Genomic DNA, 25,091 nt, shown 5'->3' with positions numbered 1-25,091 from the left:
ACCAATGATGGGAAGTGTCAACCTCTTGTATCCAAAATGACAAGCCTACCACTAGACCAATGAAGGGAAGTGTCAACCTCTCGTATCTCAAATGACAAGCCTACCACTAGACCAATGATGGGAAGTGTCAACCTCTTGTATCCAAAATGACAAGCCTACCACTAGACCAATGAAGGGAAGTGTCAACCTCTCGTATCTCAAATGACAAGCCTACCACTAGACCAATGATGGGAAGTGTAAACCTCTTGTATCCAAAATGACAAGCCTACCACTAGACCAATGAAGGGAAGTGTCAACCTCTCGTATCTCAAATGACAAGCCTACCACTAGACCAATGATGGGAAGTGTCAACCTCTCGTATCTCAAATGACAAGCCTACCACTAGACCAATGATGGGAAGTGTCAACCTCTTGTATCCAAAATGACAAGCCTACCACTAGACCAATGATGGGAAGTGTCAACCTCTTGTATCCAAAATGACAAGCCTACCACTAGACCAATGATGGGAAGTGTAAACCTCTTGTATCCAAAATGACAAGCCTACAACTAGACCAATGAAGGGAAGTGTCAACCTCTCGTATCTCAAATGACAAGCCTACCACTAGACCAATGATGGGAAGTGTCAACCTCTTGTATCCAAAATGACAAGCCTACCACTAGACCAATGATGGGAAGTGTCAACCTCTTGTATCCAAAATGACAAGCCTACCACTAGACCAATGAAGGGAAGTGTCAACCTCTCGTATCTCAAATGACAAGCCTACCACTAGACCAATGATGGGAAGTGTCAACCTCTTGTATCCAAAATGACAAGCCTACCACTAGACCAATGAAGGGAAGTGTCAACCTCTCGTATCTCAAATGACAAGCCTACCACTAGACCAATGATGGGAAGTGTAAACCTCTTGTATCCAAAATGACAAGCCTACCACTAGACCAATGAAGGGAAGTGTCAACCTCTCGTATCTCAAATGACAAGCCTACCACTAGACCAATGATAGGAAGTGTCAACCTCTTGTATCCAAAATGACAAGCCTACCACTAGACCAATGATGGGAAGTGTCAACCTCTTGTATCCAAAATGACAAGCCTACCACTAGACCAATGATGGGAAGTGTCAACCTCTTGTATCCAAAATGACAAGCCTACCACTAGACCAATGATGGGAAGTACTTACTATGCACAACTGAAGTAGAACTAGTAGAACTCCAGCCATTATTTTGCACATATGACTTAACAAATTTAGCTGTGTAAAGGCCGCTTTACACGCTGCGATATCGGTACCGATATCGCTAGTGTGGGTACCCGCCCCCATCTGTTGTGTGACACGGGCAAATCGCTGCCCGTGCCGCACAACATCGCCCAGACCAGTCACACTACTTACCTGTCCGGCAACATCGCTGTGACCGGCAAACCGCCTCCTTTCTAAGGGGGCGGTTCGTTCAGCGTCACAGTGACGTCACAGCTGCGTCACTGAACCGCCGCCCAATAGAAGCGGAGGGGCGGAGATGAGCGGGACGTAACATCCCGCCCACCTCCTTCCTTCCGCATAGCGGCCGGGAGGCAGGTAAGGAGACGTTCCTCGCTCCTGCGGCGTCACACGGAGCGATGTGTGCTGCCGCAGGAACGACGAACAACTTAGTTACTGCTGCAGTAATGATTTTTGAGAATGGACCCCCATGTCACCGATGAGCGATTTTGCATGTTTTTGCGACGATGCAAAATCGCTCATAGGTGTCACACGCAACGGCATCGCTAATGTGGCCGGATGTGCGTCACCAATTCTGTGACCCCAAGGAGTTTGCATTAGCGATGTCGTAGTGTGTAAAGACCCCTTAACTTGTTTTATTGCACCAAAGTCTCAGTCCATGAGTCTGTGATGTCCTCTGAATTGCAGGATGACATCACCTATTAAATCCCTACTTTCAGTTCGACGAGCCCAGTCTTCACTCTCCTTGTACCTCAGTGTATTTCCCATACTGCTGAAGATATAATTTCTGCATTATATAAGAGAACAGTGGTATAGTACATAAATCCATACAATGATTGAATGCAAATAGCCTCTTCAGAAGGAAGAGGATTTGATCTTTGACACCTAGTCAATTGGATGTAACAATCCTAAAGGCCCCTTTACACACTGCAACATCGCTAGCGATATCGCTGTAACGTCACCGGTTTTGTGACGTAATAGCGACCTCCCCAGCGATATTGCAGTGTGTGACACGCATCAGCGACCTGGCCCCCGCTGTGAGGTCGCTGATCACTACAAGTCGTTCAGGACCATTCTTTGGTCCTTTGTTTCCCGCTGCACAGCATGTATCGGTGTGTTTGACACCGTTATAATGACATCGTTAGCGACCCAGCCCATAGGCGTGCTAGCGTTCCCTTTCCAGCGAGGTCGTTCTGCAGGTCCATATCGCTGCTGCGTCGTTGGCCAGATCTGCCTGTTTGACAGCTCACCAGCAACTGTTAGAGACTTTCCAGCAATCCCGGCCAGGACGAGATCGCTGGTGGGATCACTGGAAAGTCTCAGTGTGTAAAGGGGCCTTAAAAGAGTCAATATCAACCATTCAAAGAGCTTTTCTACATGACCTAAGATAAGAAGACAAACCAGAAACTTAATTTGCAGCCAAGTGTTTCAAGGTATTGCCCCTCCTCAGTGCAAATCAACTGATCTGATTTGCCTAGATGAGAGGCCTCTGACTGGGTGTCTATATTTCTCATTGGGGAGAGTGACAGGCCAGTGTAAGGAGACTTATAGGCCATGCAATACTCATTTACGTTATTAAATATGCAAATGACCTCTTCAGTAAGAAGAGGCTTTGATCTCTGATACCATCAAAGGCCTCTCATCTAGCAGATTTCCTGCTTTGCACTGAGGAGGGGTAACACCGTGAAACACGTGTCTGCAAATTGTAATGCAAGTCACTACTTATGGGTAGTACAGACGGTAGAGTAGTCAGGAAAGCCAGGGTCTGGTAACAGGAGGACACGTATGGATACAGGGAGAAAACAGAGGAGAAGTGAGGTAACAATCCAAGGGTCAGAATTCCGGGAAGGCACGTCGTAGATATAGGGAGTAAACAGAGACGTGGTCAGGTAACGGTCCAAGGTAAAAGCCAGGAGGTCATGAGAGGAACAAGGAGCGGGCAGAGAAGAGTCAAACAGTCCGGGGTCAGAAAACAAAGGTCAGAATTCTAGCAGAAAGACAGGCCAACAGTACAACTGAACCAGAATGTTTGACTGGCAAGGTTCAGAAAGAGCATGCTCAGTAAAGAATCAGAGCAATTACCAGCAAGATAAAACACCTGAGCAAACAATCACCCTGCCAGCTCAGTAAACCAGGAAAACACAGCAGAGCATCTCCTAGTGTGCAAGATGCTCTGCACAGAGGAATCATGACACAAATGAAGTTTCTGGTTTGGCTTCTTATCCTAAGTCATGTGGCAAGGCTCACTTTTAGGATTATGAAGAGGTTATTTGCATATTTAATTTCACAGAGGAGCACTGCATGCCCCATAAGTCTCCTTACACAGGCATATCACTCTCCACAAGGTTAAACATTGCACCTTAGGCACACAGTGATTATAAAACTGTCTTAACCAAACCTTTTACACATTCTGGGTCATAGTCCTGTGTGAAATTATGTTAGCATAGTCTTCACTCTAACACCGAAGTTTCTGAATTTCCGATTACGGCCAGTAAGATCAGAACACATACACAGGCATGTGATTTGCAACAATCTCCAGGGGTCCTGGTCTGGAATGTTCGTATATTTATGAACATGTAAATAAATGTATATGAATGTATATAGCACAATTCATAGCTGCATAATAAGTAGAAGACATTTGGCTACGTTCACACGAGCAAATAAAAAAATGTAAGGTTCATCCAAAAAACTCAGATTCAGAGTCTCCAGTTTAATTGTTTAAGATGCATCTTCTGCCTGTCCTCCTTGCCTCCTGATTGAGATAGCATTCTCCATGTCAGTTCTTACAAACAGAAGGCTGAAGCTGCATCACGTAGGGTATACTGAGACTCCGTAGTGTAAGTCAGGGCACTGTAATTCTATAACACCAATTTATATTGATGCCCATAGCTAGAACTCAGATCAGAGCAAGTGCAGTGATGACATTTTTTCTCTGCATAGCCAAAGGCATCAATGGAAATGTAGTTTGCTTTGGAAGAACCATGTAAAAGGGGAACAAAGAATAAACACGAGACACCCCAGAAATAGCACATGAATAAGCACAAGAGGTTCTAGATTACTCTAGGCCAGTGGTCCTCAACCTTTCTGACTTTCAGAGCCACATGCATCTCTGAGAGAGGGTCGCAATCCACATTCTGCTCAGAGAGGGTCTCAATCCACATACAGCTCTGAGAGAGGGTCTCAATCTACATTCAGCTCTACGAGAGGGTTGCGATCCACATTCCGCTCTGAGAGAGGGTTGCGAGTCACATTCAGTTCTGAGAGAGGGTCCCGATCCACATTCAGCTCAGACAGGGTCTCAATCCACATTTAGCTCTGAGAGAGGGTCACGAGCTTCATTCATTTCTAAGAGAGGGTCATGATCCACATTCAGCTCAGAGAGGCTCACGATCCACATTCAGCTCTAAGAAAGGGTTGTGATCCACATTCAGCTCTAAGAGAGGGTCGTGATCCACATTCAGTTCTGAGAAAGGGTCTCAATCCACATTCAGCTCTGAGAGAGGGTTGCGATCCACATTCAGCTCTGAGAGAGGGTTGCGAGCCACATTCAGTTCTGAGAGAGGGTCACGATCCACACTCAGCTCTAAGAGTGTTACGGGGGGCTGTCTGATAATAAAACCTAAAGGAGTAACAGACAGTCAGGGTCCACCGTGCAAAGACTCTGCTGCAGACTATGGCAGAGTGCAATACCTCTGTTAAACTCACAGAGGAATATAATTAGTAAATAAGGCAATTCCTCCCTTACTTGGAGGGTGTGTGGAATGGTATCTGTTAATAATCACAGAGACAAAGGCAGTGAGTGTGAAATGGCACCTACCTAGGTCCGTTCCTCTAGTGGTGCCAGGAAACGGACAGCAGCGTAAGCCGCACAAAGCTCCTACCTGCGTTCGCTCCACTAGTGTGCGAGGACACGAACCACTAGATATGGCACCTGCCTAGGTCCGCTCTTCTAGTGCTGCAAAAGAGATGGACAGCAGCATAAGCCGCACAAAGCTCCTACCTCTGTTCGCTCCCCTAGTGTGCGAGGATACGAACAACTGCCAGACGCAGTATAAGGAACGTTACCCTAGCGGCAACGTCCACCTACGAGTAGAATCACAAGGCCCAGCCAGACCATGTGCCTCAGGCACCTGCCTATGTCCACTCCCCTAAGAGGTAAGGATACGGACCGCAGCCAATGCTGTAAGGTATAAGAACGCTACCCTGCCGGTAGCGCTCACCTAGCATAGACAGAGAGATGCCTAGAGGAACGTGCACAGAGCGTCTACTCTCATGCATGAACCAAGAGGACTGAGCGCCGTGCGGCGTGCGTCAGGGTCTTATATAGACTCTGTGCCTCATCCAAGATGGAGGACACCAGAGCCAATCCGCTGCCAGAACGTCAGGAATGACGTCACGCTGGCCTATCACTGAGCAAAGCGTCACAAGCACATGGCCAGCGACCAATCGGCATAGAAGGTGTCAGAGACATGTGACCACGTGTCACAAGCACATGACCAGTGGCCAATCGGCATAGAAGGTGTCAGAGACATGTGACCTCGTGTCAGCGATGATGTCACCCGCACATGTGCAATGGCTCCAAGATAGGACTTAGTCTCCAGCGCTTGCACATGTACAGTGGCAAGAAATCTGGACATAGACTCCAGTGCCACAGCAACCGTAACAAAGAGAGGGTCGTGATCCACATTCAGCTCTAAGAGAGGGTCGTGATCCACATTCAGCTCTAAGAGAGGGTCGTGATCCACATTCAGCTCTAAGAGAGGGTCTTGATCCACATTCAGCTCTGAGAGAGGGTCACGGTCCACATTCAGCTCTGAGAGAGTGTCACGATCCACATTCAGCTCTGAGAGAGGGTTGCGAGCTTCATTCAGTTCTGAAAGAAGGTCATGATCCACATTCAGCTCAGAGAGGGTCATAATCCACATTCAGCTCTGAGAGAGGGTAGTGAGTCACAATCCAGTTCCCACCGTCTTTATAGTAGTGACACCTAGAACTTCCATTACCGGTATAAAAAGTCAAATCTTTTCCACAAAAATCACACAGAGGCAGTATACCAATATTCAGGGGTTCCTTCCCTACCCCCCATTCAGATCTGCTCTTCTGTGTGGGGCCACTCAGAAAAGTCACCATCTGGAGACCTTCTCTTTATTACTGTTTGCTAGACCTAGTGCTAATACACCAAGTTGGCAGACAGTTGCTAGCCATAGGTAGGGTACCCCTGCTCTATATCGTCAAACTATGCTGGAGTGCTGCTTTAAAAGGGTATTTTAGTTATCACATATCCATAGAATAAGTGATTAACTTTTAGACCTTGTAAGAATGGAGTGGCAATGCAAATGCTCAATCACCACTCCATTAATTCTACATGGGACTGTTGCAGATAGCAGAACACAGTGTTAAACATTTATTGTGTGATGCTGAGCACCCAAGTTTAATGAGAGGCTAGACCACTAGGAGTTGCTAGATACCCTAGTGGAGGAGATCTATGGGGAAGTCGAACAAGCCAGGGGTCAGGAGCCAGGAGATCACGTCAGTAACACAGGGAAAAAGAGAGGCCAAAGTCAGTGGGCGAGCCGAGAGTCAGCAAACCAGGAAGTCATGTCAAGTACCAGGATGAGAGCGGAGCCGGGGTCAGAATACAAGCCGAGGTTGGTAGCCAAGAGGGCAAAGTCAGGTACATGGGAGAGAGCGGAGCCGGGGGTCAGTAACAATCCGAAGGTTAGGGAGGCAGGGAGTCGAGACGGAGTAGGGGAGGAGACAGAACGGGGTATGAGGAACTAGGAAGCGGGACAAGATCAGGACAGTCACTTACGGGAACCAGAAATGTGCACTGCTAAACAGGAACTATCACTGGTTCTGGGTGGACTGGCTCCCGGATAAAGCTAAGCCATACCCCGAAGCGAGGCTTCACAGAACAGACCCCTCACACACCGCACAGGACTAGACCGGGAGCAATGAATTCACTGGAGGAAACTATGAGGCCCAGTACAGGCTCTGCAGGAGAGCAGGGCACCACTCATCAGAATCACGACATAATTAGTGATGAGCGAGTACTAAAAAGCTCGGGTGCTCGAAGCTCGGACCGAGCATCCCAAGATACTCGTGTACTCGGGCCGAGCAACGAGCCCAATGTTATCCTATGGGAGACCCGAGTATTTTTGTGAAATGACCCCCCGGCAGCATGGAGAAACCCTAAAAATGTCACAAAAGTCTCAGAAGAGTGCTCAAATGACATGGCAACAGCATGGGGAAGACCCCTTGAAGCATTTATCACTGAAAAGTCACAGCTGTGAACAATTTTGTCCGCGTTTTACGCCATTTTTACGGACTCACCAGAAAACCTTCCAAAATGACCCCAAAATGATTTTTCATGGCGGAAATGTTAAGGGCACATACCCAATAGTGAGATAGAGCTGGTGTATGTTACTTTTTGAGATTAATACATGAAAGATTTTACGTGAAAACATTGTGTGGCACTCCGATGTCCCTGAGAAGAGACGTACATGAAGGCCTCTTGAGTCTAATGTGCCCATTTTGAGGAAGTGAGTCTTTGTAGTATTTTCCTTTGCCAGGGCAGTCCAAAATTGTGAGGTTCACCAATGCCCCTGCATACAGACGTGCATGAGGGCCTGTAAACCTGAAGTGCCCATTGGAAGGAAGTGGGTCTATTGTAGTATAGCCCTTAGGCAGGGCAGCCAAAAATTGGGAGGCTCCACGTTGTCCCTGGGTAGAGACGTGCATGAGGGCCTTTAAACCTGAAGTGCCCATTGTAAGGAAGTGGGTCTATTTCAGTATAGCCCTTTGCCAGGGCAGCCAAAAATTGGGAGGCTCCACATTGTCCCTGGGTAGAGACGTGCATGAGGGCCTCAAAACATTAAGTGTCCATTTTAAGGAAGTGGGTGTATTATAGTATAGCCCTTGGGCAGGGCAGCCAAAAATTGGGAGGCTCCACGTTGTCCCTGGGTAGAGACGTGCATGAGGGCCTCAAAACATTAAGTGTCCATTTTAAGGAAGTGGGTGTATTATAGTATAGCCCTTAGGCAGGGCAGCCAAAAATTGGGAGGCTCCACGTTGTCCCTGGGTAGAGACGTGCATGAGGGCCTCAAAACATTAAGTGTCCATTTTAAGGAAGTGGGTGTATTATAGTATAGCCCTTAGGCAGGGCAGCCAAAAATTGGGAGGCTCCACGTTGTCCCTGGGTAGAGACGTGCATGAGGGCCTCAAAACATTAAGTGTCCATTTTAAGGAAGTGGGTGTATTATAGTATAGCCCTTAGGCAGGGCAGCCAAAAATTGGGAGGCTCCACGTTGTCCCTGGGTAGAGACGTGCATGAGGGCCTCAAAACATTAAGTGTCCATTTTAAGGAAGTGGGTGTATTATAGTATAGCCCTTAGGCAGGGCAGCCAAAAATTGGGAGGCTCCACGTTGTCCCTGGGTAGAGACGTGCATGAGGGCCTCAAAACATTGTTCCCATTGCAAAGGAGCGGGTCTCCTGTCGTTGTAATGTCCATTCTGCAAAGAATGGGCGAAAAAATTTACCACTGGGGGTATACCTGAAACAAAGGCCTAAGTATTGCAATTTGTAACAGTCATCATCATGGTGGCGCATGAGGAGAAGGAGGAGGAGTCCAGCGATTATCCAAAGTCCAGAAGTGTGTACCCATGGGTGAGTGGAGGTACATGGCAAACTTTAAATTCCGCTCTCATTTGCTGGTGGTGTGGTGAAGTCTGGCCCAATCCAACCCTTGTTCATCTTGATCAGAGTCAGCCTGTCAGCATTTTCAGTTGACAGGCGGGTGCGTTTATCTGTAATGATTCCACCTGCGGCACTAAAAACACGCTCTGACAAAACGCTAGCAGCAGGGCAGGCCAGGACTTCCAAGGCGTAGAGAGCCAATTCATGCCACGTGTCCAGCTTGGATACCCAATAATTATAAGGCACAGAGGAATGTCGGAGTACTGTTGTTCGATCTGCAAGGTACTCCTTCAGCATCTGGGCAAACTTAGGATTTCTTGTGGCACTACCCCGCACCTCAGGGGCTGTGGTACGTGAGGGGCTGAGAAAACTGTCCCACATCTTAAAGACTGTTCCCCTACCTCTGGCGGATTGGACTTGTGCCTCTCTCGGCTGTACGCCTCGGTTGTCCACTGATTCATGACCTATGCCGCTAGCGTTTTGTGAGGGGAATGCTTTGCCTACTTCCGTGAGTATGGCCTTCCGAAACTGCTGCATTTTGGTTGACCTCTCCTCCACGGGAATAAGAGACAAAAAGTTCTCCTTGTAGCGTGGGTCTAACAGTGTTACCAACCAGTAATGATTGTCGGCCAAGATGTTCTTAACGCGAGGGTCACGAGACAGGCAGCTTACCATAAAGTCAGCCATGTGCGCCAGACTCTTAACAGCCAGGACTTCAGTAGCCTGACCAACAAGATGACTGAACATGCTGTCCTCCTCCTCCTCCTCCTCCTCCTCCTCATCTACCCTGTCCTCTGGCCAGCCACGCTGAACCGAGGATATGACTGGTGTGCATGTCATATCCTCAATTTGGCCGGAGAGTTGCTCCATGTCTTCATCCTCCTCCTCGTCATAGTCCTCCACTGCACGTTGTGATGAGACGAGGCTGGGCTGTGTGTTATCACCCACACCCACTACTGTTTCTTGCTGCAACTCATCGCGCTCCGCCTGCAATGCATCATGTTTGTTTTTCAGCAGAGACCGTTTTAGAAGGCAGAGTAGCGGTATGGTGACGCTAATAATGGCGTCATCACCACTCACCATCTTGGTGGAGTCCTCAAAGTTTTGGAGGATGGTACATAGGTCTGACATCCATCTCCACTCCTCAGGTGTTATGTGTGGAGTTTGACCCATTTCCCGACGGCTTAGGTGATGCAGGTACTCAACAACTGCCCTCTTCTGCTCACATATCCTGACCAACATGTGCAGAGTTGAATTCCAACGCGTGGGGACATCACACACCAGTCTGTGAGCCGGAAGATGCAAACGGCGCTGAAAGCCGGCAAGGCCGGCTGAAGCAGTAGGTGACTTTCGAAAATGTGCAGACAGGCGGCGAACTTTTACCAGCAGATCAGACAGCTCTGGGTATGACTTTAGAAACCGCTGAACCACGAGGTTGAGCACATGGGCCACGCATGGAACATGTGTCAGCTGGCCTCGCCTCAAAGCCGCCACCAGGTTCCGGCCATTGTCACACACGACCTTTCCTGGCTTTAGGTTCAGAGGTGTGAGCCAGTGATCTGCCTGCTGTTTCAGAGCTGTCCACAGCTCTTCTGCATTGTGGGGTTTGTCACCTATGCAGATTAGCTTCAGCACAGCCTGTTGCCGCTTCGCCGAGGCAGTGCTGCAGTGCTTCCAGCTTGTGACTGGTGTGGAGGGCACAGTGGATGAGGATGCGCAGGAGGAGGAGGAGGCTGAAGAGCATGACATTCCGGAGCTGTAGAGTGTGGGTGAAACACTGACTGAGGTAGGGCCTGCAAACCTTGGTGTGGGAAGGACGTGTTCCGTCCCTCGCTCAGACTGGGTCCCAGCTTCCACAATATTAACCCAGTGTGCCGTCAACGAGATGTAGCGGCCTTGCCCACAAGCACTTGTCCACGTGTCTGTGGTTAGGTGGACCTTGGGTGAAACAGCGTTGTTCAGGGCACGTGTGATGTTTTGTGACACGTGGTTATGCAACGCGGGGACGGCACACCGGGAGAAATAGTGGCGGCTGGGGACCGAGTAACGTGGGACAGCTGCCGCCATCAGGTCACGGAATGCTTCAGTCTCCACCAGCCTAAAAGGCAACATTTCCAGCGCAAGCAGTCGCGAAATGTTAGCATTTAGAACTGTGGCATGTGGGGTGTTGGCAGTGTATTTGCGCCTGCGTTCAAAGGTTTGCTGAATGGATAACTGAACGCTGCGCTGGGACAAGGACGTGCTTGATGATGGTGTTCTTTCTGCGTAGGCAACTGCAGGTGCAGGAGTGGAGGAGGCTTGTTCGCAGGCAGCATGGACAGAGGATTGGCTCGCATGCACAACCAGCGAAGACGTAGCAGTGACATCAGCAAGCACTGCTCCTCGACTCTGTTGTACTTCCCACAAAGTCGGGTGCTTGGCTGACATGTGCCTGATCATGCTGGTGGTGGTCAGGCTGCTAGTTTTGGTACCCCTGCTGATGCTGGCACGGCAGGTGTTGCAAATGGCCTTTTTTGAATCATCTGGATCCAACTTAAAAAACTGCAAGACTCGGGAAGACCTAACATTTGTACAGGCACCTTGTGTCGTCGTGTTGTTCCGGGGAACGGTTGCCTGACTTCTGCCTGGGGCCACCACCCTGCTTCTTACTGCCTGTTGTGATGCTACGCCTCCCTCCCCCTGTGCACTGCTGTCCTCGCTCTGCATATCCTCCTGCCAGGTTGGGTCAGTTACTGGATCATCCACCACGTCGTCTTCCTCTTCCGCACCCTGCTCCTCCTCCTGACTTGCTGACAATTGTGTCTCATCATCGTCCACCACTTGTTGAGACACGTTGCCAACTTCGTGAGAACGTGGCTGCTCAAATATTTGGCCATCTGTACAGACGATCTCCTCATGACCCACTTCAATATGAGCTGGCGAGAGGCCAGAATGTGTGAATGGAAACGTGAACAGCTCTTCCGAGTGTCCAAGTGTGGGATCATTAATGTCCGAGGAGGACGTGTACTCAGCCTGGTGGTAGGAAGGAGGATCAGGTTCAGAAATGTGCGGTGCAGTATCACGGCTACTGACACTTGACCGTGTGGAAGACAGAGTGTTTGTGGTGGTGCCAATCTGACTGGAAGCATTATCTGCTATCCAACTAACAACCTGTTGACACTGGTCTTGGTTCAAGAGCGGTGTACTGCTGCGGTCCCCAAGAATTTGGGACAGGACGTGCGAGCGACTAGATGTGGCCCTTTGTTGTGGCGAAATTAGAGCTTGCCCACGACCTCGGCCTCTGCCTGCACCACCATCACGTCCACTTCCTTGTTCCTTGCCAATGCCCTTGCGCATTTTGCAATGCTGTGCACTGCTGACGTGTATATTCACTACTTGTGCGTTATATCAAAGTGTGTGGAAATTGCACACAAGTGCACCTGTACGCTGCCACCAACAGGCACACACGTGCGGTTTTAAAAACCAAGCACGGACGCAATAATAACCTAACAGGTTTTTTTGGGGAGCGACAATTACAGACAAGTCAGACACTATCTGGACTGTTTTACACTGTGTACACCAGCCCCAGATATGATGAAGGCTGGTATACGGTCACCACTACCCTGCCTGCCTGCCTGCCTGTATACTGGTACAATAGTCCTGACAAGGACTCTTTTGGTCACTAGCCTGTATTCAGACCTGGCTATACCCTGCCTGTATATAGCAACAATAGTCCTGAGAAGGACTCTGCTACTGTACTCCGACCTGGCTATACCCTGCCTGCCTGTATACAACTAGAATAGTCCTGAGGACTTTTGGTCACACTGTTTGCAGCCCTGCAACTGAAAAAGCTATAAAGGGCCGCAAAGCTTTCCCTGAATCAGCGACACTCTCCCTGCACTCACTGTCTGGATAGCTGTGAGCAGAGCACAGCGCGCCGGCCGATATAAAGGCTCGGTCACGCTGTGCAGGCCGGCCAATCACTGCAATTCCACAACTAACAGGGCTGTGGCATTGCAGTGGTCTGCCAGCCAATCCCTGCATGAGGGCTGGCTCTCAAAAGAGCGCCAACATGCAGAAATGAAGACCACGAGTACAGCACGAGTATCGCGAGATTACTCGGTCCCCGCCGAGCAGCCCGAGTACAGCGATACTCGTGCGAGTACCGAGTAGTGACAAGCATGCTCGCTCATCACTAGACATAATGCTTTAGTTTCGCCGAAGTTACAATATTGGACTCAGCAGTGGAGCAGAATGAAGGATACTCAACAAACTGCACTGGGAACTTGGTCATCAGATCATAAGCTTTAGTCTCCACGAACGAAGAAATGACATAACTTTGATTCTTTTCTGTAGATAAGAGTGAGATAAACTTTTAAATATGTTTTTTCCAACATATTAGATATTAACTTATCCTGGTGAAATTTGATTTATCACAATTATTTTTATTTTTTTTTTACTACTATGATTTAAACATATTCTCTTACGTGCAGAAAGTTCAAAAGACTCAAATTTAACAGGCTGGACGTAGTTGACTAAACTTGACATCTCCTCATAAGACATGGCCTCCTGTCCAGCAGTACCCTGTACAAATGGGAAGAGTAAAAGTTGGGTTATTTATTTAACCAGATCTACCGATCAAATAAGTAATGTTAGAACTCCCATCTTCCTAGATACTGTCGGATAGAGCTTGTAAAAACAAGCCTCTTTGTGATTTATTGCTTATTCAAATTTGCAGCCATTCTTGAGATATCACTTTTCTTTTCGTCTGTTTACAGCTCGTTGCCTAGGAGACCGACCACTGTTGAAAATCTTGTTTGTAAGCCCTGTGCTGAAGCTGGCGGAATTAGGAGGTAACATCACGCTGCAGCCATCCCAGACACCTTCAAGACACTGCTTACAAGCTCAATAGTGCTTGTAAGCACTGCACATTGTATTCTGTTTAGCACTGATTATCGTTCTCCAAGGCAACCAGCTGTAAACAAAAGAAAAAATTCTATCTCAAACACAGCTGTAGAATTGAATAAGCAGGAATCCAAACCTTATCAGACAATATCCATATGTGGAAAGGGGAATAACCCTTTAAGTTAACAGTGCTAATGAGAATATATGTTTGCAAAGTCTGGCACATCCTCAAAGAAACTATGGCAAAATTGTTTTAAGGGACGATGTTATTACGTTTCAAGGGGTAATTGAGCCAAAATTCTTTTAACAATTGTTTGTAATGTTTGTTCATATCTAGATTTGTGAGCTCAAGAGATCTACATTAGATAAGGCTTTGACAGACGCCCAGTAGTGGCAACAATGGATGGACAATGTCGCGTGACATAAACAAGTAACAAGTGGCTTATTCTTAAGATACTTGATAAAACGACGCGTTTCGAAATCTTGTTGTTTTCTTCATCAGGTCAGTTAGGTATCTGTCACCCATGCATTATAGTTGCATCAGTTTTATACATAATTTGACAAACTACCACTAGGTGTCACCAGAAGCACTTAGTGACAGGGAAGTCCAACAAACCAGAGGTCAGGAGCCAGGAGGTCACGTATGGAACACAGGTATGAAGTACAAAGCAGAGGTCAGAGCACAAGCCGGAGGTCAGAGGCCAGAAAGTCACATAAGGTACATGGGGGGAGCGGAACCGAGGTTCAAGCTGGAGGTCAAAAGCCAGGAAGTCACGTAAAGTACACTGGGGAAAAGCAGAGCCGAGGTCGGAGTATAAGCCGGAGGTCAGGAGCCAAGGAACAATGACAGAGTCAGAGACACAGGAGGAGAGGGAAAACAACAGGTGCAGGGTAGGAGGACCATATCAAACCACAAACAGAAGCCAAAGCACTTACTGGAGGCAGGAACTATGACAGCCGGTGTTCCGGGTGAGGATGCTTCCTAATGAAGCAGAGCAATCACCCAGAATGAGGCGTCTGGAGAGAGGTCCCTCCCAACACCAGTGCAAGAACCGAGGACTGGAAACCACCCATCCACCGGCGCAAAATACAAAACAGAAAACAGGCTCTACTGGAGAGCAGAACACCACGGATCAGAAGCATGACACATACATCATGAAAAGCTTATGACACATATGGTATGTTCTATGGAAACACGTGACGGACGTCATGACAGTATGTGTTTCGTAAAACTATGCAGGATGGAGTAGTGTAACTTGCCATGCCATATATTTTTTGAGGTATGTTGACATAACAGCCAGACGAAAACTCTCATTTGGTCTACGATGAGAGCTCTTCCAGTGTGAAACAAAAATGTGATGTGAATGGAACCAAACTTAGTCCTGCTATTTCCCGTAACTACTATTAGAACTGACCACAGTTTCCCTAAAGACTTGATACTCTTACATGGAATCTGACCGTGGTGTCTGATATTCAGGCAGCTGGAGAGGCTGAACAGATGGATATATAGTGTGTGGGAAAATATTCAGCATAACTCGTAATTTAGTATTTCAAATACCTGATTAATGAGGATTTAGGAGTCCAGTGGGTGGGGCTAATAAGTGATTACCAGCCTTATATACTGAGAAACACTAATGAGCGAAAGGGTAACAATGATTTGAACTTTCAGGCTCCATATCTCCCTATCCACTACAGCTTTAATCGTGAGATGACCTTCATTTTATAGACAATCATCTTGGCTATCTCATATATAAATTTGACTTGCTAAAGTAGACTCTGTATTATAAAAGTAAAGAAATGATTCCAAACTGTGGAAAGGAATTAGCCTACCATATGTCAGATTATGAGAACCTGTAGAAGACGAGAAAGAGATGTTTAAACTGTGGAAAAAGTCCAAGTTGGACTGGTTTTGCGATAACAATAGTGTTATCATTTACATTTTATTATTTGCATTTGAAAAAAAAAAATTATGAAATAAGCTTATAATACTGCGAGTTTCCTCATGTTAGGATATAATCACATAGGAAAACACAATAACCGCCAGATTCTGCAACATTTAGGAAATTGTGTGTTCTCTAATTTTGCTCTTGGTATATATACCTATGAGTCTGTTAAGTTCAGGTCAGGAGGCCAGACATGACTGTCAGATGGGTGAAACCAGCCTAAATCCTACCTCATCTGACTGCATCTGCTTCATTTGTTCTTCATCCATAGTTTCGACAACCTCGTCACTTTCTCCGTCTTTCTCTGTATCCTCGTCAGCTTGATTATCTAAGAAAGATATTCATATACTCTACTGATAATGATGTTTAAGTTGTATATGCTTAAAAAAGATTTGTGTGTTACAAAGCCATGGTAATACGACTGTGGAGTGCTGCGTCCAAAATCGTATATACCTGAATTTTCATGGATCTGTACCTGTTGGGTCATTGGCTTGGGTTTTCTTCTCGGCAGATGAGAAGGCCTGGTTCTTCTTATTCTTTATCAGGATTTTGCCTTGCAAATCATTGGGGCTTGGTACTGGACATCCAGGTTTCAGCTAACGAAAACACAAAAATAAAGGCATTTAGAAATCTAATGGCTTTTATTATTATTACAGCTATTTTGTTTTTTGCATATACGATATTATTTGTACATGCAAAAAATCTTCCTCATATTCCAGCTTCTCAGAGGTCATTTCCCTTCCTGAAATCTCTTCAGTAATATACAAAGTCCTTAAAAAATGTTCTGCAGTAACATAGTAAACTGAAGATGGTGATGGGGTGCGTTGGGGGAGGTAGACGTTGCAGCGGTAGCTTCTCTTTCTCTGCTTGAGTATGACTGTGAGAGGGGAGGAGGCAAAGTAAAATGGGCTGCATCACTCCTTTCAGCCACTTCTACAAACAGCCCCATCCTGCAGTACATCTCTCCTCTCAGTCCCTTAATATAGAGCTCCAAACTGCAGTACATCTCTCCTCTCAGTCCCTTAATATAGAGCTCCAAACTGCAGTACATCTCTCCTCTCAGTCCCTTAATATAGAGCTCCAAACTGCAGTACATCTCTCCTCTCAGTCCCTTAATATAGAGCTCCAAACTGCAGTACATCTCTCCTCTCAGTCCCTTAATATAGAGCTCCAAACTGCAGTACATCTCTCCTCTCAGTCCCTTAATATAGAGCTCCAAACTTCAGTACATCTCTCCTCTCAGTCCCTTAATATAGAGCTCCAAACTGCAGTACATCACTCCTCTCAGTCCCTTAATATAGAGCTCCAAACTGCAGTACATCTCTCCTCTCAGTCCCTTAATATAGAGCTCCAAACTGCAGTACATCTCTCCTCTCAGTCCCTTAATATAGAGCTCCAAACTGCAGTACATCACTCCTCTCAGTCCCTTAATATAGAGCTCCAAACTGCAGTACATCACTCCTCTAAGTCCCTTAATATAGAGCTCCAAACTGCAGTACATCACTCCTCTCAGTCCCTTAATATAGAGCTCCAAACTGCAGTACATCACTCCTCTCAACCACTCTAAATACAGCCCTATCCTGAAGTACATTACTCGTCTTGACCCTCTACAACCCCTTCTGCAGTACATCTCTACCCTCAGTGCCTCTATATATAGTCCCAATGTGCAGTACATCATTCCTCTCATACATAATTTCTCTGTATATAGCCCAAACCTACAGTACATCACTCCTCTCAGCCCCTCTTGCAGTACATCACTCCCCACAACCTTTTTATATGCAGCCCCGACTTACATTACATCACTCCCTTCAATCCCTCTATATACATCCCCAACCTGCAGTTCATCACTCCCCTCAGCCCCACTATACACCACGTGGAGAATTATTAGGCAAGTTGTATTTTAGAGATTTTTTTTATTATTGATCAACAACTATGTTCTCAATCAACCCAAAAGACTCATAAATATCAAAGCTTAATATTTTTAGAAGTTGGAGTGGGGTTTTTTTTTTTTTTTTTTTAGATTTGGCTATCTTAGGAGGATATCTGTTTGTGCAGGTGACTATTACTGTGCAGAATTATTAGGCAAGTTTATAAAAACCCAATATATTCCCATGTGACTTGTTTATTTTCACCAGGTAAACCAATATAACTGCACAAAATTTAGAAATTAACATTTCTGACATGCAAAAACAAAACAAAAAAAAATAGTGCCCAATATAGCCCCCTTTCTTCCTGATGACACTCAGCAGCGACCGTCCATATATTCTGTCATTGCTTGATCTGTTTACCATCAACATTGCGTGCAGCAGCCACCACAGCCTCCAGACACTGCTCCGAGAGGTGTACTGTTTCCCTCCCTGTATAGCTTACATTTTATGAGGGACCACAGGTTCTCTATGGGGTTCAGTTCAGGTGAACAAGGGGGCCATGTCATTATTTTTTCATCTTTTAGACCTTTACTGGCCAGCCACGCTGTGGAGTAGTTGGATGTATGTGATGGAGCATTGTCCTGCATGAAAATCATGTTTTTCTTGAACGATACTGACTTCTTTCTGTACCACTGCTTGAAGAAGCTATCTTCCAGAAACTGGCAGTAGGTCTGGGAGTTGAGCTTCACTCCATCCTCAACCTGAAAAGGTCCTACAAGTTGATCTTTGATGATCCCAGCCCATACCAGTCCCCACCTCCACCTTGCTGGCGTCTGAGTCGGAGTGGAGCTCTCTGCCCTTTACTGATCCAGCCTCTGGCCCATCCATCTGGCCATCAAGAGTCACTCTCATTTCATCAGTCCATAAAACCTTTGAAAAATCAGACTTCAGATATTTCTTGGCCCAGTCTTGACACTTTATCTTATGTTTCTTGTTCAGAGGTGGTGGTTTTCAGCCTTCCTTACCTTGGCCATGTCCCTGAGTACGGCACACCTTGTGCTTTTTGATACTCCAGTAACATTGCAGCTCTGAAATATGGCCAAACTGGTGGCAAATGGCATCTTGGCAGCTTCACGCTTGATTTTCCTCAATTCATGGGCAGTTATTTTGTGCCTTTTTTGCCCAACACGCTTCTTGCGACCCTGTTGGCTATTTGCCATGAAACGCTTGATTGTTCGGTGATCACGCTTCAACAGTTTGGCAATTTCAAGACTGCCGCATCCCTCTGCAAGACATCGCACAATTGTGGGCTTTTCAGAGCCCGTCAAGTCTCTCTTCTGACCCATTTTGCCAAAGGAAAGGAAGTTGCCTAATAATTAAGCACACCTTATATAGGGTGGTGATGTCATTACACCGCACCCCTCCTCATTATAGAGAGGCACATCACCTGATTTACTTAATTGGTAGTTGGCTCTCAGCCTATACAGCTTGGAGTAGGATGACATGTATAAAAAGTATCATGGGATCACAATACTCATTTGCCTAATAATTCTGCACACAGTGTATAGCCATAAACTGCAGTATATCACTCCTCTCAGGAACTCTATATACAGACCCAACCTGCAGTATATCATTCCTCTCTCTGTGTACAGCCCCAATGTACAGTACATCACTCCGCTCAGCCCCTCTATATACAGCCCCATCCTGCAGTACTCAACTCATGTCAGCCCCTGTATATAGAGCCCTATTCTGCAGTACAACAGCATACAAAAGAGAACAGCTCAAACTTTCATCAGGAAGTAGTGTATATAAAGAAGTTAAAGGGTTCTATAATAAATAATGAAATGAGACCTCCTTCCGGTACTTGCAATACACTTATAACTTGGGACACTAGGACTTGATGCATTGTAATGATAGATAATGCAGTCAGTTGTATAAAGTGAGTATGCCAAAGTGCGATGGAGGCAATTACATTTACAGAACCTGACAAATAATTGAAGTGAACCATATGTTGAATGACCACAGTTAATCAGAAAAGTTTGGTACTTACTGGAAACTTTTCCAAAATATCAGTGAGTAACGTGTCTCCAAATATTGTTCTGCAGTACTCAGCCATTTTTGCCTGTTGCTTGGCACTGCAAAATAAAAGCTCAAATATTAATTTAAATTCCAACATAAGGACAATATCAAAGTGACTTGTTCACTGCTCCTCTTCTATTCTTCTATACAAAACTGCATTATTTAAAAATGGATTAATGCCCGTTTTTTAATAGTGTGAATTTATTAAAAATATTCAGAAATTCAACTAATATGTCCTTATAGAGATAATACATCAATTTTATAGCATCCTATTGTAAATTAGATTTTAAGATACCTTTTGCACATGGTGCAAAAAATATCCACAGCATTAAAAGACCAAAGGGTGGAAATGTGAGGCTCCCTGCACCTACTCAAAATTATATATAGCGGTATATATCACATATTGCTGCTCTGTGGGAGGCATAAACCCCACCCAAAAATGTTTCCTGTTGAGTCCAGGACCTCTTGGGCAGGACTGGGGGCACTATGTAAACATCCCTTTTTGTAACGCATGCCACTGGACCACAGGGGAAACCCGAGACTTGACTAAGCAACTACCGGGTAGACGCCAGGTGCCACTCCCAGGGCAGTGTCTGGGACTGTGGCAGCTGATGCCCAGGGCAGGAGCGGGCTTAGATACTCACAGACAGAGTCTCTAGTGCTAACAGGTGCATGTTAGACAGCTGGTACAAACAGGGCGACAGATGAGGGCACCTACAGATGGCATGGCAGACATTGACGGGTAGATGGCAGGTAGTGGACAAACGGGACCTAACAACTAACTAGCTAGATGTGCATTAGCTGACTAACTGACCATGTTGCTCATGCACCTCCCCTAATGGGAGGATGCCTTAGGTGCCTACTACCTGGAAATAGGTGTGCTGGCCCTTTAAGAGCACAAGCGTGAACACACACCTTAAGCGGGCTCCCGGGGCCCCAGGAGCAGGAGGCAGGAGAGACCTACGTGAAGGGCCGCGGAGAAGCAAGGGAGAGCAATGCAGTCGGAGAGTGAGTCTGCGTCCTTGCTGCGCAGAAACAGCTGTTCAGGGACACCAGCGCTACACCTTTGCTGCCAACTATAATTTTGTATTACAGTATATGCATCTGATATTAAAGGGAATCTGTCAGCACGTTTTTGCTACCTCATCTGACAGTAACATAATGTAGGCAAGGAGATCTTTAAGTAAACAATAGCTCACAGGCAGATACGAGAAGCACAGCATCTTTTTAACCCCTGCAGCATACTGTCCTCAACTTATATGACAAAAACCTCCTGACAGATTCCCTTTAATGGTCTGTCTGACTGACAAGTCATGAATTTAGTAGTTGCAAAAATTACCTCTAATAATGACGGTAAAGAGAAATACTTACGAGTCCACATGGTTTTCAAATGACAAGACCACTGGATAAGGAGACGTTTTGAATGCTGATTCTGCAATAGCTTCAATGACATCCTGAAGACAGGAACGTAATAGTCAGCAATGGGCTAGAGTGTTGTGTAGATAGCGTTTTTACAAAAGCTCTATCCATTTTTTTATTACAGCTCTGGTTACTGGATGGGGACATTATTACAGGAAAGCGCCCCGGCTGGAGAACATTCTACCAGGAAGGGGCCAGGATAGGTGACATTAGTACATTATGGAGGGAGAACAACACATATGTCTTTATTGGATTTAGAATGATACAAGGGCATATACATCTAACCACCATGAAGGTGGGGCCACAGTTCCAAATATTGCACTGGGAAGCATTGGATTCTAGTTACACCACTGCTTGTTCAGGAGGCCCATATTCTTCCAGCTAAACCCTACTACTGCACTGAACAAAAATATAAACACAACTCTTTTGTTTATGGAGCATTATCAGCTACAACCTGAGGTGATGGTGGTGGATAAGGCACAACAATGGCGTCAGGATGTCATCAGTGTCTCTGTGCATTCAAAATGGTATCAATAAAATGCACCTGTGTTTATTGTCCATAACATATGTGGCGCCCCTGAGGCTTTAGATGCCACAGGGTACTCATTTCGGATACGGAGGAGGTCATCACTGGTAACCACCACCAAAACACTCATCCAAAAAGTAACATGGAAGCTCTTCCACTAGGAACAGGCTAGGGTAGGTGCTGGGGTGACCATTATGAGGTATGGGACCTCTTGCACACTAGTTCAGGAATCTGGGAGGCGGGGCACCCACAGGGGAAGTGAAGAGCCATCTCACACATTAGTCAGCCAGACGTTAGCTCCGGGCACAGCAAGCGTCAGGAGGGACTCAGGGAACAAAGCAAGCAAAGACACGGATAGTCAGGGGCCCGTGGTCTGGAGCTGTGAGCTTGACACGGGTTCTTAGGATAGAAGGGGGATCCCAGGGTTCGTGGGGAGTGCGGAAGGCACCCGTGACCCGGTCTACGGCCCGGGTGGAGGTGGAGGGAAACAAGCGAACAGAGATGGACAGAAGGAAACACCGGCCTCGACCTACGAAGTATCTGGGATCTGCTGAGGCCCATCTCAGCGGGACATGGTACACCAAGGTCAGAGTGACTCCAGTGAGTAAAGAAAATTTAAACTGCACCCTCTGTGTCATCCCATCATTGCCGGCGCTCCCATCATCGTGTGACGCCCTGGGCAAGCCAGGGGTCACAGGTCACAAAACCACACGCACCCCACATTCCCTGCAGGTACATCAAGCTAACCCAAAAATCCTTGTTGCCTTCCTCCAGGGGCTGATGTCCACACCAGGGGGTGGGCCAGGCGGTTGGCTCCGCCCACCGAGGAGTTCAGAGCCCTGGAGGCGGGAAAACCAGGCAGATAGAGTTTGGAGGAGGAAGTAGAAGGAAGTGGTAGAGGAGCTTAGGAGAGAAGCTGAAGTAAAGTGAAAAGAAACCGTTTGTAAAGCCTGAAGTTGGTCCGGGTGTGTGCCCCAGACAGTGACAGCAAGGTCAGCAGACGGCGGTGAGAGTCTGCAGGGGGACTGCTCGGAGGTTGCTGGAAGGACCGCGGACGGGTGGTGACCCGGCGGTACCGGAGCAGTATACGAAGAACAGTCAGCACCAGGGCTGGGGCCTTTCGGATCCCGGCAAGGCTAGGAGTCGCCATAATTTGCCAAATCCGTCAGTGAAGGGGACGTCTGTCTCCTAACAACCAAGTCCCGATTGAAGGCAACAGCCCAACCGTGAAGGGGAGACACCGCCAGGGCACCAGTTTCCCAGGGCCAGCGCCTGCGGGCAAGAGTAGAGCTCCTTCGGCCCAGCTTGAAGCCGAGGAGTGGGTAACCGGTGGGAACCCATCGCTACCAAAAGGACTTTACATAGGTGCAGGGAAGAGACCGTCACCGCTAACTGCAGGGAACATCAGCACCGTGAACCGTCCGAGGGACCCGTCCAACCAGCCGTTTGTTTACCGAGAACTGTGTCGTGTTTACTGGCTGAGTGAGTACCTCCGTGCCGTGCGGCACAGCGCTGCCCCTGCGCCCCTGCACCTCCACAGGCCCCAGACCCGCCTGTCCACCATCCCAATCCCATCACTGGGAGCATCACAACCCCTACCCACGGAGGGCACATCAACAACTGGCTGCTCCATGCCATCACTCCCGGGCTCCCCATACAGAGCAGCGGTGGTGTTAACAAATCACCACAACCGTGGGTGGCGTCACGGACAATAAACTATCCCAAAACACCAATTCCCCTTTTCACTCACGGGCGAGGAGCGCCGCTCGAGTCCCCGGGATCCGGCCCATCGCTCGAGCCACCGAGCAGCGGCAGGCCGCAGCAGCCGCGGCAGCCGGACCCGAGCAGTGGGAGAGCGCGGCGTCCCCTCCTCCGCCCGTGACAACTTGGCGTCACAAACAGGATCTTACCGCTCTGCCGTTGGGTAGAGGTGCGCCTTGTGACCGCCGGAGGTATCCGGCCGAAAAATTTCAGAAGTCGCCATCTTTGGCGCGAAAAGTTCCTGCTCGAGTGTCTTCTCGAGTAGCAGAGGCGCGAAGGCCAAAACCCCGCCCCGATAGAGGAGGGGCCGGAAAGAGGCTAAGGGGGACGGAAACAAGATGTCTGCGCCCGACGGAACCGCTGGAGGAGCGGTGGTCGCAGCCGCAGTGGCACCCGTGGATGGGAATGGGCCTGCCCGGGTCCCGGCCGCGCTGGCGGGAGGTGCCGCGGCCCCCGCTCTCGCTCAGGTGATGCCGTTCTCCCTGCCCTATGCGCCCGGAGCTACCTGGCTACCGCAGTATGACGGGAAACCTGATGCTTTACAGGTCTTCCGGAAAAAGCTTAACCCGTTGCTAGAACTGTACCCCCTGACCGATAAGCAACGTGCAGCGGTAGTGCTGGGCCAGTTAACCGGTGCGGCTGAGCAGGAGGCGGAGACCTGGGCCGAGGGGGACCGGCTCTCTGTAGCCACCATCTTTGAGAAGCTACAGACTGCCTTTGAGACCCGGACTGAAGCTGAGCTGAGGATGCAGTTTTACCAGTGCCGGCAACGGTCTGTGGATAGCATTCGGGACTATGCTTTACGTCTGCAAACCGCCCTCCGCACGCTAAAGCAGGTGAATCCTATCAATGAGGCAGACAGCAACAAGATGTTAGTAGAGCAATTTGTGCAGGGGATGAGGTCCCCTGAGGATCGCAAACAACTCCGGCTCTGGGCCCTAGAACACCCTGATGTGGACTTTGCCGTGTTAAAGGAACGGGCCATTAAAGCACTACAGCCCCCAGCTTCAGAAATCTTGGAGCCAGCCCCGTGGCCCATTGAGACGGCCCCCGTTGTGGTGGCCCCTGCCCTACCAACCTCTCCAATACCTACAGCCCCAAGCAGCACGATGGAGGTACTGGCAGCCCAGGTCCGTCGCATGGACGGAGACCTCGCCAAGATTCTTGCTGCACTCCAACCTTTGACCAGATCTCAGCCTCCGGCACAGATACAGCTTGCCGACAGCCCTGAGGATGTCCCCTGGATGCAGCGGAGAAGTGCTAACAACCCGCGGAGCAGACCCCCAACCTGCTACAAGTGCCGTAAGCCTGGGCATTACTTCCGACAGTGCCCGTTAAACGAGCAACCCCTGGGGCCCCGGGCCAATCCTCAGGAGTAGAACCCCGTGGCCCCCCAGACTGGCGGGACCGGTATATCGGGGCCCGGCCCATCATCCCCGTGGCTGTGGACGGCATACCGGTGATGGCTCTCTTGGACACTGGATCACAGGTAACCACCATACCATACACATTGTACCAACGGTATTGGGGGACAGACGAGCTGGCACCCCCAGATACTAGTATAACGCTAATTGCTGCTAATGGACTCCCATTGACCCAAGTGGGGTATAAACAGGTGGCTATGACAGTGGGGCAAGCTGAACTGCAACACCAGGGTATGATTGTGATCATGAATGAACCCAGTGATCATAACCCAAAGATAGTG

General features: G+C 48.0%; 1 protein-coding gene across 2 annotated transcripts in view; it reads right to left on the bottom strand.

Moving 5' to 3' along the window:
• PLCB2 (phospholipase C beta 2) overlaps positions 1–25,091 on the bottom strand; it is a 203,852-nt gene that overhangs the window by 26,704 nt on the left and 152,057 nt on the right. For both annotated transcript variants that reach the window (XM_075330434.1, XM_075330435.1), the window contains exons 12-17: positions 21,052–21,134; positions 19,652–19,736; positions 16,209–16,329; positions 15,964–16,061; positions 13,373–13,469; positions 13,151–13,235 (exon numbers count right to left, since the gene is read on the bottom strand). In XM_075330434.1, coding sequence (XP_075186549.1) covers positions 13,151–13,235; positions 13,373–13,469; positions 15,964–16,061; positions 16,209–16,329; positions 19,652–19,736; positions 21,052–21,134 — 569 coding nt within the window. The remainder of the gene's footprint in view (positions 1–13,150; positions 13,236–13,372; positions 13,470–15,963; positions 16,062–16,208; positions 16,330–19,651; positions 19,737–21,051; positions 21,135–25,091) is intronic.

This window comes from Anomaloglossus baeobatrachus, chromosome 12 (genome assembly GCF_048569485.1).
Source record: "Anomaloglossus baeobatrachus isolate aAnoBae1 chromosome 12, aAnoBae1.hap1, whole genome shotgun sequence".
NCBI classification, from domain to species: Eukaryota; Metazoa; Chordata; class Amphibia; order Anura; family Aromobatidae; genus Anomaloglossus; species Anomaloglossus baeobatrachus.
This window is presented reverse-complemented; position numbering and strand designations above follow the sequence as displayed.